Below are 16,078 nucleotides of genomic sequence, written 5' to 3'. Positions count from 1 at the left end.
AGTGCGCTCTGGATCGGGCCATCGATATTAATTTGGTGGCTAGTGAAAAACAGAAGTCATATTATGATAAGGGGTACAAGGATGGGTCTCTGAAGGTGGGGATGCTGGTTTGGAGGGTTAATCACCGGATCTCGAAGGCTGCGAATCAGATATGTCGGAAGTTTTCTCCTCGTTGGTTGGGGTCGTTCCAGGTGGAAAAGCGGTTCACTCCCCTTAAAGTTTTATTAAAAAACTAGACGACTAGTCCAGGCGATAAAGCACAATCGGAACCCAACGACGTCCAACTCCGGTCAACCACCTCCTCCACATCAGCCACCACATCCAAGTCCGAGCTCGACAAATACAATTTCAATTGATTAATATGCCAAGTACCAGCCGGTTCGCCCATAGAACGTCCGTCAAAATGTAAGAAAGGGGAGTGATATAAAGTTGAGTGACGGCACTTGTACATATAAATATTGAAGGGTAAAAATTAAAAAGACCACTGTGTGTACAATAAAATTAAAGTTTTATTAAAAAACTAGTCGTCTAGGAGGTGGTTGACCGGAGTTGGACGTCGGTGGGTTCCGATTGTGCTTTATCGCCTGGACACTCGCAGGGGGATTTGGTTCCGGCAGGGGCTGATATCCAGGGGGCTCCTTCGGAGGGCTCGGGTGGCGTATTGTCGGACTGTTCTCCGGTGTTATCGACTCCTGGTGTTACCTCGGATGGTTCAGGGGTTGGATCTCTGGTTCCTGGGTTTTCAGCTCCGGGTGACGAGGACGGGAGTGAACCGGGTTCTGGGGATGAGTTAACCTTGCCGGGTCGTTATGGGAGGACCCGGTTGCTGGTTGGTCGGAAGGTGGGTCATCGGCGTGATGTTTATTACGTTACCCCGGGGCCGGTTCGGGAAAAGTTGCGGTCGGGTCCTCAGGTTGCGGCGTATCTGCGGGATCATCCTAGCCAGGGCCCGGTGTTGAGCTTGGATAACTTTACTTTTTCATATCAACCGGTTGGGGGTCCTCAGTTTGAAACTGTTAGGGAGGCCTTGTGATAATTCGGTTGGCGGCTTTACGGACTTGTGAGGTGGATCCTTTGGCGTTAGTTTTATTGAAGAATGTCCAGGAGTTATATGGTATATATTTGTCAAATAGGATTTTTTTCGGATGGTTTTTTTTCAAATAAAGGTTTTTTGGTTGGTTTTTCTTGTTGGTGTGCTTTTCCGAGGCTTCCCTTTTTTGGGGAGGGGGAAGATGTAACGGGGAGCTGTTTCGGGAAGCCTCGGTGGGTTTCACTTGTTTACAGTTCGTGCATGAGTGGAGACATGGCGCCACCAGTCCGGCGGCGGACGGCTTATCTTGGGTTAGAGGGCGACGGGCTTTTGAAGCTATACACTGTGTCCACTAAAAAATGAACCAGGGCGAATATCTCAAAATCCGTTTTAGGTACGATTTTGAAATTTTCATTTCGTATACAAGATGTAGGGGGAAACCTACTGCGAAAATGTCGATGACCTTAAAGAAACTAACTCGAGAACCGTAAGTGTTACAAAGTTGGTTCCAATTAGAAAAGTGTTCCACGTGACTTTTTAAGTACAAATAGCTTTGAATTGATCGGATTTGACCAATAGGAAGCCGATAAATTCTAGATGAAAAACAAGAAGTTCGTTAAGTTGATAACGTGTCGAAAGCGAGATTCGGGAGCTGATAACTCTACAGATACTCGTGTTAGAGTACTGAAATTTGCTACACATCCTCATCAGGATTGAGGGTCTTTAGTTGAAAAATTTCAATGACCTTGAACCATGTCGTAGAGGTCATCCAAAAACTAACGCGAGAACCGTAAGTGTTAGAAAGTTGGTTCCAATTAGAAAAGTGTTCCACGTCACATTGTAGGTCTAATTAGCTTTGATTTGATCGAATTTGACCAATAGGAAGTCGCGAAACTGTTTTTCAAAATCATAAAGATCGTTAAAATGAAAATTTAAAGAAAACGCACATAACTCGAAACCAATTCGTGTTACATCGAAATTTGCTAGACAAACTCATTATGGTGGGAGTTTTTCAAGGATGTAAAACTGGATGAACTTGAAAAACTCCCACCATAATGAGTTTGTCTAGCAAATTTCGATGTAACCCCATTCTTGCTATCACGATGGGCTGTCTAGCATTGCAACCTAGATGACATATTACCAAGAAAAAAATAGGATATACTTTGTCCAAACCCAATATTCCAGAAACGAGAAATTACACCACAAACGCCAAAGTAACGCTAGAAAACGTTAATTTTCAAAAATTAATATCTCTGCGAATTTCCATTTCCACAAAATAACTTTGTCACAGAAATGTTCAGTATCGTCTAGAGTATCAAAAAAAATCAGACATGCGTTGGTGTGTTGATATTCAGCAAAAAACCCTTTAACCAGAAGGAGTGGTTCAGAGTTTTCACCAGTGCCACATGCTTCGATTAAACGGGCTCCTCTTGCTGCGAGGCAAAAGTGCTAACCACTCCACCTTATCGGTTAAATTTCAACTTGTTTTATTTTGCTTTAAATATCTCATTACCCTATCAATATGCAGGCTCTTTGGCTATGGTAATAGTTAATCAATAATTATCAGCTAACTAATATCCAAGGCACCACCTTAATCCCACATCTATCAATTTTGAATGCCGGGTTAAGCTGCATATCAGGGTGTTGCAAGCAATTATTGCCACGCGAACCTACAGCTCCTGACACTTAACCTCAGTAAGTTTTTAAGAAAGGGGAACCGTAAGAACTAGGGGGGAAAACCCCTTTAACCAGTGGGGAGAAAACTTGCAAACTCAAAGGAGTAGGTCTGAGTTTTCACCCAGTGCTACAAACCGAGATTGAACTAGGCTCCTCTTGCTGTGAAAGTGCTAACCACTCCTAGAGGTGGGCAAAACAGATAAATTAACTGCCAAAATATTGATTAACCATAAAAATTGTGGTTAACTGTTTATTTATAGATATTATCCACGGATAGAAAGGGATTTAACACGCAAAAAATAATTTTATTTTTCGGATAATCGTCGGTTGTGGATAAAAAAAGAAGGGATTAATTCTTATCCAAACGCCGACCTCTAACCACTCCTCCACCCCACCTCTAGTATAGAAATCATACATACCACACATATTAAAACTGTTATTGTTGAGCTCAAGACATGATTTAGTTTTCACAAAAAATGATGAATATTCACTTTCTTGGCTATTATCAAAGTTTGTTGCAGATATTCTGATGTCATAGACAGTACTATAAGATAAGCCTCCTACCACTATTGGCTTCAGAAGCTCTTCAGGCTAAAAAATGAAACACAAATTAGAGGTTGCTACAAATTTTTTAAATTCAAATTCCCCAACCTTTTTAAGACAAAAATTAGAAATAATTCTAACGTTATATTTTACCAAGAGTGTATTTATTTATATTTAGGAAGAATGATTATGCTGCGACAATCGCCGGGCACGTTGAACGCCTTCCCCCCGTCTCGCGCGGGGGGGGGGGGACAAAACGTCACCAGCGTTTGATTTCCATCGCGTTAGGTGACCTAAATTTTAAGCAGCCAATGAAATAACGGGACTATTCATTTTATTTTAAGCGGAGGAGCGTACTGGGGGGACCAACGGGTGGATTGAGAGAAAGGCTAAAAACCGTATCGACATAGGCATTCTCCCTAGGTATAAATAAATACATTCTTGATTTTACTATAATCAAAAAATTATGAATTTATTTATATAGTTTAAAGGGAACTCTTCAGGTTATGTTTTAAATAAAATACATTGATTTCACCATTTAACAAACTTTTTTCCCATAACCTTTATTAAATTTCATAATATGAATTTCCTTAATTTATAGAAATTCTTAAAACTCCCTGACCAGTGGCCACCCTGTTAGGTTAAAAGAGTTTAAGAATTTTTACCTACACACTAAATTTCAAAGGTTTTTTTTTTAAATCTGATGTGGTAGGTGTAAATAATTAAAATGACAAATTTAAGAACAATATTCCTGCATATTGTCAGTCTAATTTTTATTTATTTTGTGAATCTCTGAATATAGAATGTTCTGTACTTCTGGCCCAATGTACATAAAAAAAATTTGGTGTAACATTTCGAAACCAAACTAAAATAAAACTACGAAAAAATTAAGTCAGGAATTGCCAAATCACCCAAACATACACAAAAAACATTATAACAGAAATTGCCAAATATCCCAATAAGTTACTTTTAACCACTCAAAATCAGAAACTATACAATTACTGCCCATTTAAAACGTGAAAAAAGCCACCCAAATTCTCAACCATTTAAAGTGATGGGCTCTTTTGTTGAGCATTTAATTTTTCGCTCCTCTTATTTCCCTTTTGCCCTTACTTCATTTTGGCTTAAAGTATTTGTACACAATATTCGATTGGAAATTAACAATGGCACTTACATTTCTCACAATTTTTTCAACGTAAGCAGCAGAAGTGGAATTCACCGCAAGACAATAAATATTATAAAAACAAGGTGCATCTAAAAATAAATCAGAACTGTTAGAATTAACTTAATATTTTGCAATTCATAAAATGGTACCAACAAGCATAGATTATTTACCAGTCAAATTAAAATCCAACCAAGAAATGTCAATTTCCACAAATTTCCCTGTTGATTGTAATTGATTATGAACCACTAGAAAACCAGGAGCAGCTAGACTGTCATCTTTTTGAAAGAAACAAAAATTTAACATTAAGTATTTAATACATCACTATTAGGGTAGCATCCTAGACTTCTTCGGGGCAGGTTTCAAACCACATAAGTGATAAAAATTATACATGGCAATGTAAAATGTAGAATTTACAATATGTCAAGATCCCTTACCAAAAAATAAGTTGGGTTTTTAGTTGGTATTCACATTTAAGTTGATATTAAGTTGGTTTTAAGTGGTCAGCATATTTCAGTAAACTAGTTAAGTTGGTAATAAGTTGGTGGGAAAATGCATTTTTCTTTAAGTTGGTATTTAGTTGGTTTTTAGTGGTCAGAAAATTACATTATTTTTTAAGTTGGCTTTAAGTGGTCTTTATTAAGTAACATTTTAAGTAAGTTTTAAGTTGGATTTAAGTGGTCTTTATTAAGTAACATTTTAAGTAAGTTTTTAGTTGGTTTTAAGTTGGTGTTAAGTTGGTGTTAAGTTGTGTTTAAGTAGGTTTTTAGTTGGTATTTGTCTCAAATACAAACTTAAAACCAACTTAAATAGTTCTTAGATCACTTATTTTTTGGTAAGGGTGGACGATTTATGAACTATATTTAGACAATTTAATAGTTTTAAAAAGCCACTATAACAGGCTATTCTAGAGAAAAGCATTTTGAAAAATTTACAGGAATGTACATGTTTTAATGAAAATAGCTTTAACTGAGTAGTAAGATGCAAACTTCGCTGTTAAATAATATTCAATAATAATCCTTAGTTACGCTAATACCAAGGCACCACCTTAGGCTTAAGTCATCTAGGGACTTTTAATGCCTTTATTTAAAGAGCTGCTGTGTATTATTTGTAATTATACGAACTACAATAGATTAGAGTGCAGAAACCAGTTATTTGTAGTTTTGAAGTATCAAAGAGAACAAATTTAGTGAACTTACTAAACTCAATATTGCAAACTAAGGGAACCATGATTTATTTGAAATGCCATATTTTCTAAAATGAGAAAGACAAAGAAAAGAGGATATGTATACCTTTTTTGGTCCTAAACCATTTGCTCTCAGCTACATCAATAGCCCCATCTTTTGTTACAGCAGTTACATTAAACCTGTAATCTTGGTAAGGTTTCAAAGCAATTGAAATTATAGTGTTATTTATCTATAAAGAAAAAAGCCAATAACTTTGTAAAATTGATCATACACACAACAGATCTAGGACAGATCTATAATCATGGGTGTATATAAAAATCCCACCAAGGATCGAATATTTCCCTGATTTTTCCAGGTGCCCCTTATCAAAAAGTAAGTTGGATTTTAGTTTGTATTTAGTTTTTATACACATTTTAGTTGATATTAAGTTGGTTTTAAGTAGGCACAATTTGTCAGCATATTTCAATAAACAAGTTAAAGGGGTAATAAGTTGTTATTAAGTTGGTGGGAAAATACCTTTTCTTGTTGGTAATTAGTTCGTTTTTAGTAGTCAGAAAATTACATATTTTTTAAGTAAGATTTAAGTTGGTTTTAAGTCTCGTTGCACGGTTCATACAATATTTAAAAAACCTTTTTCCCTGATATTTCCAGGTTTTTAAGAGTAGTTTTGAATATTTTCCAGGTGTACTTTTTAAAACAATAGGGGTCTAAAATGTTAAAAGCATTACTGTTACACTTTCTAATATAATATAAATATAGTCAAGATTGAACGTATGAATTCAATACTAAGTAATAATTTCAGTAATACTAAAACAAATTGCACATAATTTTGAGTTTTCATAATTATTTTCCCTGATTTCCCTGATTTTTTTGCTTTAAATAAATTTCACTGATATTTCCAGATTTTCACTGATTTCCATGTTTGTATGAACCCTGAGTTGGTGTAAAGTTGTTTTAAAGTAGGTTTTTAGTTAATATTTAGTTGGTATTTGTCTCAAATACACACTTAAAACCAACTTTAAGAAGTTCCTAGACAACTTAATTTTTGGTAAGGGGCAAGATAAAATAAAACTAAGATTTACAGAGTAACTCATTTCATGATTGTAATTTAAGTTAAAATGGTTCAATATTAATACAGAAGAAAGAAAGTTCAATCTTTAATAAGAAAAACTTATTGAGGTAAATTTGTAATCATTAGGGGCAAATTTTCTGAACCCTCATAAATTACCCTGATTTATACTAAAAAAATTCGAATTTCCCTAACTTTTCTGTAAAAAATCAAATTTCCTGATATTTCCAGATTTTCATACCATGAGATTAACGGTAATAGTGAGTGTAGGGAGCTGTTGGCTCGCGTGGCATGAAGGGCTTGCCATCACCTTCCTACGCATTGTAACCTGGCCACCTGAATTAATGGCTTCAAAAGTCGCTTGATGACTTAGGTCTAGCTGATTATTATTATACCTAATTATTATTATACCTAAAACTCATTAGCTTATTCTGATTGACTCCACTTGAACAGAATCAGATAATTACTAATAACAAATATTAATATAAAATTGTCACAGATGGTACTTACAATTCCAATTTGAAAAGTTTCTTTTTGTTCTTGCAAATTAACATTCTCAACATCAATAACAAAATTAATTAATTTTGATTCAATACTGTCATTATTTCTCAATGACCAATACAAAACAGCTATGATTTCCAATTTATCTGCAGTTTGACAAAGAGAGCTTGGATTGTAAATGTAATTTTTCTTGTTTTTGTAATCTGCTAAAATGAAATTAAAATTAATAAAAAATTTGGGTTCAAATCCAATGATCATTTCCTTGAATTTGCAAATTATAAAAAATCCAAACTATTTTTTAAAATTTCAACGAATTTAATAAAAAAAAAATTTCGGGATTGGAAATTTTTCTCTTGCATTTTATGGATAATTTGGGGATTTACAGCTTGAAACTATGCATTTTGGCCAATTCTATTAGAGTTTTAACAAAAATTATCTACTGGTTAATTTTTTTTAAATTTAAGATAGTACACTATTAAAGGATATGGCACCAAAATTTTTCAGGGACCTTATTTTTTTTAATGTTAACAATTGTCCAAAATTTTAAGTAAAAAAGTAAGCCAACTATCATTCTCATTATACAGCCAGTTACATGGGTATCCAAAAAATAAACTTAAGAAATTAATAAACATTACCTAAATAAGAGGTATTTTCTTTTAATAAGCAGGTTTTAAGACATGGGCCAATTTCTTCCGCCTAGAACATAAATTAAAGAAATCTATAGGATTTTGGAATAAACTGCTACGTACATGATTAAAATTCTATTAAAAGGCTGGAATGCTGTTACAATTTTCAATAGATACATTATTAATTGTATGTTAAAAAAAAGTTTAATTTTTACACCAACAATTACAGTAAAAGAAACCTGGAAGCCTATATACCATGTCACCCTCCTAAGCATTGTAACCCGGCCACCTGTTTAAAAGCATTATAAGTTGCTAGATGACTTGGGCCTAAGGTGGTGCCTTGGGTATTAGCCTAGCTGATTATTATTATTATTATTATTATTATTATTATTATTACTACTCAACCTGACAAGCCCTACAGATTGGATCATCATTGATTCCAATCCAGTACAGATGTCTGTTATGTAGGCAGGGCAGTGACACAGGGCAGTGGCCTGTTCTGTAGGCAGGGCAGTGGCCGGTTCTGTAGGCAGGGCAGTGGCCGGTTCTGTAGGCAGGGCAGTGGCCGGTTCTGTAGGCAGGGCAGTGGCCGGTTCTGTAGGCAGGGCAGTGGCCGGTTCTGTAGGCAGGGCAGTGGCCGGTTCTGTAGGCAGGGCAGTGGCCGGTTCTGTAGGCAGGGCAGTGGCCGGTTCTGTAGGCAGGGCAGTGGCCGGTTCTGTAGGCAGGGCAGTGGCCGGTTCTGTAGGCAGGGCAGTGGCCGGTTCTGTAGGCAGGGCAGTGGCCGGTTCTGTAGGCCGGGCAGTGGCCGGTTCTGTAGGCCGGGCAGTGGCCGGTTCTGTAGGCCGGGCAGTGGCCGGTTCTGTAGGCCGGGCAGTGGCCGGTTCTGTAGGCCGGGCAGTGGCCGGTTCTGTAGGCCGGGCAGTGGCCGGTTCTGTAGGCCGGGCAGTGGCCGGTTCTGTAGGCCGGGCAGTGGCCGGTTCTGTAGGCCGGGCAGTGGCCGGTTCTGTAGGCCGGGCAGTGGCCGGTTCTGTAGGCAGGGCAGTGGCCGGTTCTGTAGGCAGGGCAGTGGCCGGTTCTGTAGGCAGGGCAGTGGCCGGTTCTGTAGGCAGGGCAGTGGCCGGTTCTGTAGGCAGGGCAGTGGCCGGTTCTGTAGGCAGGGCAGTGACCGCCCTTACCAAAAAATAAGTTGGATTTCAGTTTATATTTAGTTTGTATACACATTATTAGTTGATATTGAGTTGGTATTAAGTAGGCTCAAGTTGTCAGCATATTTCAAGTTACTATTAAAGGGGTAATAAGTTGTTATTCAGTTGGTAGGAAAATACTGCTTTTGCTAAGTTTATAATTAGTTGGTTTTTAGTAGTCAGGAAATTACATATATTTTTAAGTTGGTTTTTAGATGTTTCCCTAGTAGGATTTAAGTTGATTTTAAGTAGTTAAATGTAAATGTTGATTCTGGTTTAGTTGGAAATAAGTTGATTAATAAAGAGGATTTAAGTTATTTTTAAGTAGGCATTTGTCCCAAATACAAACTGAAAACCAAGTTGATATACAAGTTGTCCTAAGTTGTTTTTAGCCAACTTATTTTTTGGTAAGGGCGGTTCTGTAGGCAGGGCAGTGGCCGGTTCTGTAGGCAGGGCAGTGGCCGGTTCTGTAGGCAGGGCAGTGGCCGGTTCTGTAGGCAGGGCAGTGGCCGGTTCTGTAGGCAGGGCAGTGGCCGGTTCTGTAGGCAGGGCAGTGGCCGGTTCTGTAGGCAGGGCAGTGGCCGGTTCTGTAGGCAGGGCAGTGGCCGGTTCTGTAGGCAGGGCAGTGGCCGGTTCTGTAGGCAGGGCAGTGGCCGGTTCTGTAGGCAGGGCAGTGGCCGGTTCTGTAGGCAGGGCAGTGGCCGGTTCTGTAGGCAGTGGCATTGTTTTTGCCGAGACATGTGGGAAAAACTGGTAAACACTCTTTTTAGGGTAAATTAATCATTGATATATGTATTAAGTTACTAATTGGTCATTACAAATAGGGGAGATGAAGAAAAGCCAGAAGAAGAGTGAATAGAATAGAAGAATATCACTGCTTTTATTATTTATTTTTTATTGAATTTTGCCACTAGAGGTGGAAAAAACCATGGAAATAAGATAGTAGGGCAATGACCAACCTGATATTTTACTTAGATATCGAGAGCAACTCTTTTGCTCTGCCTAGAGGGGTCCGAGATAAACTCTATAGCCTACCTATAGCCATCCATCAATCATAGAATTTGAGATAAAGCCGCGCACTAATAATCAGCTAGGCTAATACCCAAGGCACCACCATAGGCCTAAGTCATCATGCGACTTTTGAAGCCATTAATTCAGGTTACAATGCGTAGGAGGGTGGTGGCAAGCCCTGCATGCCACGCGTTCGAGCCAACAGCTCCCTACACTAACTATTACCGTTAACCTCAACAAGTTTTTGTGGAAGGGGAAACCGAAGATCTTGGGGGAAAACCCCTTAAATTATGCTAGAGGGGATAGCAATGGCAGGTTCAGGGCCAAAGAACCCAGCCTCTGCCCCCTTCTTGGCCAAGACATCAGCCTTCTCATTACCATAGAACCCCCGAATAGAACTGAACTTCATTGTTGGTGCCTAGCTCCGAGACGAGATTCAAACAGCTATAGACAAGTTAAAAATCTCAAACTTCGATCTGCTGTTGAGTTTCTGACAGTCCATCTAAATATTGTAAACGGGTTGCACCAGACACTATATGAAATATACAAGTAATGAAGTATACCCGCTGGGCCAACCTGGACGTTAATTCCAGTATTTTCTACCAGTGAAGATTGGCTTTATCCTGTATACCACTGTTGTCTGCCCTCAGACAGGTTTGGAAGAGACTGTTAGAACCCTTTCAAAATTACTAATTGAAATATGATTATTCTAACAAAATTTCTACAAAGCAATGAAAAAATCACAAAATTAAAAATATATGTTAACATTTGGTTCTTCATCAAAACAGGTTGTTAAACTGATTTTTGTACCCCAATTAGTTTAGACAAATAGGTGAGCTCTATTTAAATTAAAACTCAACAGTTTCTACCTGTAGATTTAAAAAAATATTAACATTTGTGAATAAGAACTATTTTATATTATCACTTACAATCATTGCTTCACAAGAAATGTTACACTTTGATGACGAATTGTTTTGCAAAACTGAAGTTCCATCAATTTCATCATATTTTAATGAATTAACTTGGGAAAACATAAAAACGAAAGTACTAACTAGATATATGTTAACCCACAAAGACATTGCTTGATATTCGATAGTGAATTGGTTCAAATACACCTCAAAAAATGTTGAAAATTGTCTCTAACCAATATCCGGTAAATACTTTGGCGAACGCACATTTTTAAAAGGGCTTTGAAGAATGACTCATTCCAAGGACTATGATTGTTACGAGCGAGCTACAAAGTTTTGTCTGTGGAAATATTAGACCAAAAAGGGCTGTGACCGAAAACTTTATAGCAACGGTCAAGCTATGGTTCACAGTTTAAGCTAGATTGAATATCAGTTTTGGCGAAATACATGTAGATCTGAGATGAAATTTGATTGATTCCACCATGGCGCCATTTCATACTATGTCCCCTTATATCCCAAATGGGTTTAGCTATGCCGTTGAGCAATTAACCTTCTTTAAAGCATTTTTTATGTTATTTTTTTAAATTGAAGTGTTTACCTAAAACGCAAACCCGTCTTGGCCCCAGATAGTAATGAAATAGTTGGATATTCATGGTTGAAATTAATACATTAATGATATAGTGACTTGGCAGTGCCACGTCACAGTTATTTTTTCAAAAGTTTTTATCGTGGGGAGAAAAATATGACCACAATGGCGGCCATGGCCAAAGCTACGGAATGCCAAGTCTCTATTGGATATTAATTAAATTCTATGGCGTCTTGGGATTGTTTCCAGTAAATCCGAAGCCATCGGCACCACGAGCTGTTTCGGATAAGGAGTGGACTTCCACCAATTTTGAATGCCTATTAACTGGGCAATTCGCTACCGAAAACTACCGCTACGCCCCCTTTGGTTCACCATTGAAACCTAGATGGGTAGCGGGTCAAAGACTATATATACGTTCGCTTACTAGACAGGCGTGTTCTACGGCTCAACTTGCATACGGATTGTGGCGCCCTCTCGACGCTGGTCAAAATTTTCCCCTAGCTTGAGCTGTGTTACTAGTGGCGCCTCTAGCCACAGGTCAAAATATTACCCCAGCTTTTACAGTGCTGCAGAGGTGTTAACAGGTTTTTCCTAGGAACACGCCTGTCTAGTAAGCGAAGCGTATATATAGTCTTTGGTAGCGGGTATAGCCATAGAAATCGGATAACAAACTAGAACGATTTTTTAAATTTTGTCGCGTGGTCCGATAAGAACTTTTAAAAAACCCTGCCTTCAGCCCATGCTTTTCGTTTGGCTGGCAACGAAATAAAGTGATTGGAAAATCGGAATAATGGGTCACTTCAATTTAAATTCATATTTACTGCCGTAAGGATTATTCACAATGCTGTTCGACATGTAGAAAGCGAGCGAATCAAACGTATAATAAATTATATTCAATACTTTCAATTAGTATATACATTGTGTATTATTTCAACGCTAAATGTAGACCTCAGAGCCAGCAAGAATATACTTATTTAATACCTTATATAATCCTTTAGCAAAGACAGTTTCTCTAAACAAAAGTACATCTAATTTTAACAGAAGCCAACTGAAAGCTACTATAAACTAAGTATTATAAATAGTTAGGCCTATGCGACCAAGGTAAAATTCCCAAACAAACAGAGAAGAAAAATTTAACTTTTGGATATGAGCTAGCTAGGTAACATATAATTGCATAACATTAGCTTACAAGAGTGACAGAATTAGATAGCAAAGGCTAAGCCTAACTAGCCCTAAATACCGCAAACTATTTATTAATAATAAAGATAAGTTACAATAATTATTCAAAAGATAATCTATAATCTCGTAAAATAACAAAGAAATGATGTATTTACCTTCGAAAAATATGAATCTGGAAACCACATCTTGCTTTTTACTTACAGATAAAACCGTTAAAGAAAGTGGAAAAGACCACTAATGAATCAACAACACCTGTAAAAGGTTTATTGCATCAGTGCCTTCGTTATTCACATAGTAGACCTGATCACTAGTTAAAATAAAGCTTCGTGCGCGCGGTGTAGATGGTGTTACTGTCGTCTTAGCTAAGAATCTAATCGGTGGTCTGCCAGCCATTCGATTAAGCGTTCTAGTTTGTTATCCGATTTCTATGGCCTATAAGTATAGCAGACGCTACAGTTTTCCCTAATACAATTTTTCCCACGTTTGCTTATATTTTGATAAGTTTATTTAAGGAAAAATGTACTTAAGACTTTTTAATATGTCAGTAGCAGACGATAAATCGTGGGCGCTACCCAGATTTGTAAATAGCGGCAGTCCACGCGTCAAAAACCCCTGAACCACGGGACGAAGGGGTGATTATTTCTCGTTTCGGTTTGTCTCTCCGTCAGAAAATTGAGAGCTCCTCTAGTCTTGTTAAGAGGTTTAGTAAAGCAGGTTTTAATGTTAAAAGCCTAATCTGGTAATCTGATTTTTAAAATAGGAAATATATATTCGAAATAAGTTCCAAAAACCAATAACCCAAGCCATTAGGGGTAAAAAGTAGTTAAATTTAAGAAGTACTTTAGACACAGATAAATTTCTTTTTTTTTTCAATTAATTACGAACTCGAGGTAGAAACTACTTCATTAATTTTTTTGTTTATTTTAGTGAAAAACCAAATATTTTACTTCCACGACTTTAATTCATTTACGATGGTATGATAGAAAAGGAATATAGGTGGCGCTCAAAGCAAAATAAGCTAGTCTAAAATTCCCAAGACACCTCCCTAGGCCAAGGGGTGATTATTCCTCGTTTCGGTTTGTCTCTCCGTCAGAAAATCGAGAGCTCCTCTAGTCGCAGTCGCGTGTGACGTAGTTGGATCCCTTCTTCGAAGCGCCTACGATCTAGACACAATAATGAGGCGTCTTACAATCTCAAAACCATGTATAAACTATGTCTGTCATTTTAAAAACTTCAATCGTTTTTGTAAGAATTTAGGACTATAAGGGAACTTATGGCACACCAGTCCGTTCAGGACTAAACTGCCGTGATTTGCACAAAGGCATTAACGACCATTTTTGACATTTTAATGTTTTAGTTTTATCTGGGTAAGTTGGTGGTGCTGGTTCTGAATCTGAAATTAGTTTGTTTCTAGCCCTCTTAGGTTTTAAGATATACGCTTGTCACAAAAGCATTATTTCGGTACTTTCACGGAACTACTTCGCAAATAGGCATTAAGCGCCATCCTTTACTTAGCACAAAAGCATTTTATGGGTTTATACAATCAGCATTAAATGCTTTTGTGCGAATAATTTAAGTAATATGAGATTACCTTTAAATAATTTGCACAAAACCATTATTGCCTTTCTGAACATTTAAAACTCAAAAAATACCATGCACATCGGAATTTAACTTAAAAAGCGGGATAAAGGAACCGCTAGTTTCAATTAGGAACTATAAATTTAAAAAGAGCAGAAAAAATACTACTAGATAAGATATTTTCCAGAAAATTCTGAGGGAAAGTTTTTCATTGATAAAAAAAAGCAACAAAATTGAGTTTTTCTTAAAATGACGTTTTGGTCGTTAATGCCTTTGTGCAAATCACGGCAGTAAATTCAACCAAAAATATTTATATATTTTTTGTAAATATAAAGGTGTTTTTAAAATATAAAGGCGTTTTTGAAATATAAATTACTTTTCAAAATATAAGGCGAATTCGTCTAAGACATTCGAGGCCAGTTTAAGAAATGTACTACCTACCTGGAAGGTACAAACGCACTATAGTAACACTGGAAGGTACAAACGCACTATAGTAACACATACCTCACAGGCAGGGGCCTTAGACAAGGGGGATTTCCGTGTCACCGCCCCCATTAGGCCTACGTTTGACTGTACTAAATTGTCCTCAACCCTCTTTGACGAATTTCTGACTACGCCACTGCTTACAGCCTACAAGGATAGTTTTTTATGTTTATTTCCTGCAACTATGTATTAGGAGACAGCAAATAAACCAAAACTTTCTCCTACAATGCAGGAAAAATGGAGTACACCCTAAATGATTTCTCCTAAGCATACCAATGGAAAAAGGACAAAACCAGAGACCCTATATTTTAAAAACACCTTTATATTTTAAAAGTGCTTTATATTTTATAAACGACTTTATATTTAAAAAAATACCCCCATATTAACAAGAAAATCTCAATTTTTTTATTGAGTTTTGTCCTGAACAGCGTGCCATAGGAACTCTTATTTACATCTAAATAATCCCAAGTTTATATTTTCATAAAAACACTTTAATATAGACTAAACCCAAAAATAGTTCTCAAGTACAGAAATATTTATCACACAGGCATGTAAAATGATAAAACACCTTTCAATTAAATTATTAATACTAGTTAAGTGACACCTTTCAATATATTAAAGCTTTTAATATTTTATACATTCAGTAACTATATAACGTAATGTGATACCTTTATTATATAAAATTATAGATTTTTACTTTTACGTATTTTAAAGTATATTAATTATACATATTCAAAATTTACATTAACAATCAACTAGAACTTTAATTACCAATTTTATAATATAACACCTTAAATTTAAAATTTTAACATTAACAGAAATCTATACATTCCTGTTACTTTAGTCAATTTTAAATTTGTACATATTTAAACTTTAAATAACACGCTACTAATACTTTATCACTTTCTTTGTACTATATTTCATTTCTTGTTCTTTTTTGAAGGAATGGCAGTGGGTATTCAGAGCCTCTTTGTATTGGGTTCATCAATTCTACTCTCAGATCTCTTGGATAATCTTCTTCATAGAAATGTTCTGAGCAAATCCTTGCATATTTCACATTTATTTTGTCTTGGGAACGTCCGCAAGCGATTATCCATTTTTGCCTTATAGTTATTTGAGATGGGAATCGATGGTATGACAAATTCTTCTTTCGGGTGACAATTAAGGAATTATTGCACCCGAGAACCGAGCATTTTAATCCGTGCATTACTGTATTATGTTGAGTTCATGACAACTTGACAAGCCTTTATTAACAAAATTCAAAATAACCGCCTTTAAAATATTAAAAGTTAAGCCTCGGCTATAAAATTCATGGTTTAAAATAGTCAAAAATACTATTATTATATAACTATAC

At 36.6% G+C, this 16,078-nt stretch overlaps 1 protein-coding gene across 2 annotated transcripts in view; it reads right to left on the bottom strand.

Moving 5' to 3' along the window:
• tor (tyrosine protein kinase receptor torso) overlaps nucleotides 1-11,075 on the bottom strand; it is a 43,760-nt gene extending 32,685 nt beyond the window's left edge. For both annotated transcript variants that reach the window (XM_090170445.1, XM_090170446.1), the window contains exons 1-7: nucleotides 10,920-11,075; nucleotides 7,805-7,865; nucleotides 7,179-7,372; nucleotides 5,705-5,828; nucleotides 4,586-4,690; nucleotides 4,425-4,504; nucleotides 3,127-3,298 (exon numbers count right to left, since the gene is read on the bottom strand). In XM_090170445.1, coding sequence (XP_090026571.1) covers nucleotides 3,127-3,298; nucleotides 4,425-4,504; nucleotides 4,586-4,690; nucleotides 5,705-5,828; nucleotides 7,179-7,372; nucleotides 7,805-7,865; nucleotides 10,920-11,069 — 886 coding nt within the window. In that variant the 5' untranslated portion in view covers nucleotides 11,070-11,075. The remainder of the gene's footprint in view (nucleotides 1-3,126; nucleotides 3,299-4,424; nucleotides 4,505-4,585; nucleotides 4,691-5,704; nucleotides 5,829-7,178; nucleotides 7,373-7,804; nucleotides 7,866-10,919) is intronic.
• Nucleotides 11,076-16,078: the final 5,003 nt, after the last annotated feature.

This window comes from Leiobunum rupestre, chromosome 1 (assembly GCF_980474605.1).
Source record: "Leiobunum rupestre chromosome 1, qqLeiRupe1.1.hap1, whole genome shotgun sequence".
NCBI classification, from domain to species: Eukaryota; Metazoa; Arthropoda; class Arachnida; order Opiliones; family Sclerosomatidae; genus Leiobunum; species Leiobunum rupestre.
This window is presented reverse-complemented; position numbering and strand designations above follow the sequence as displayed.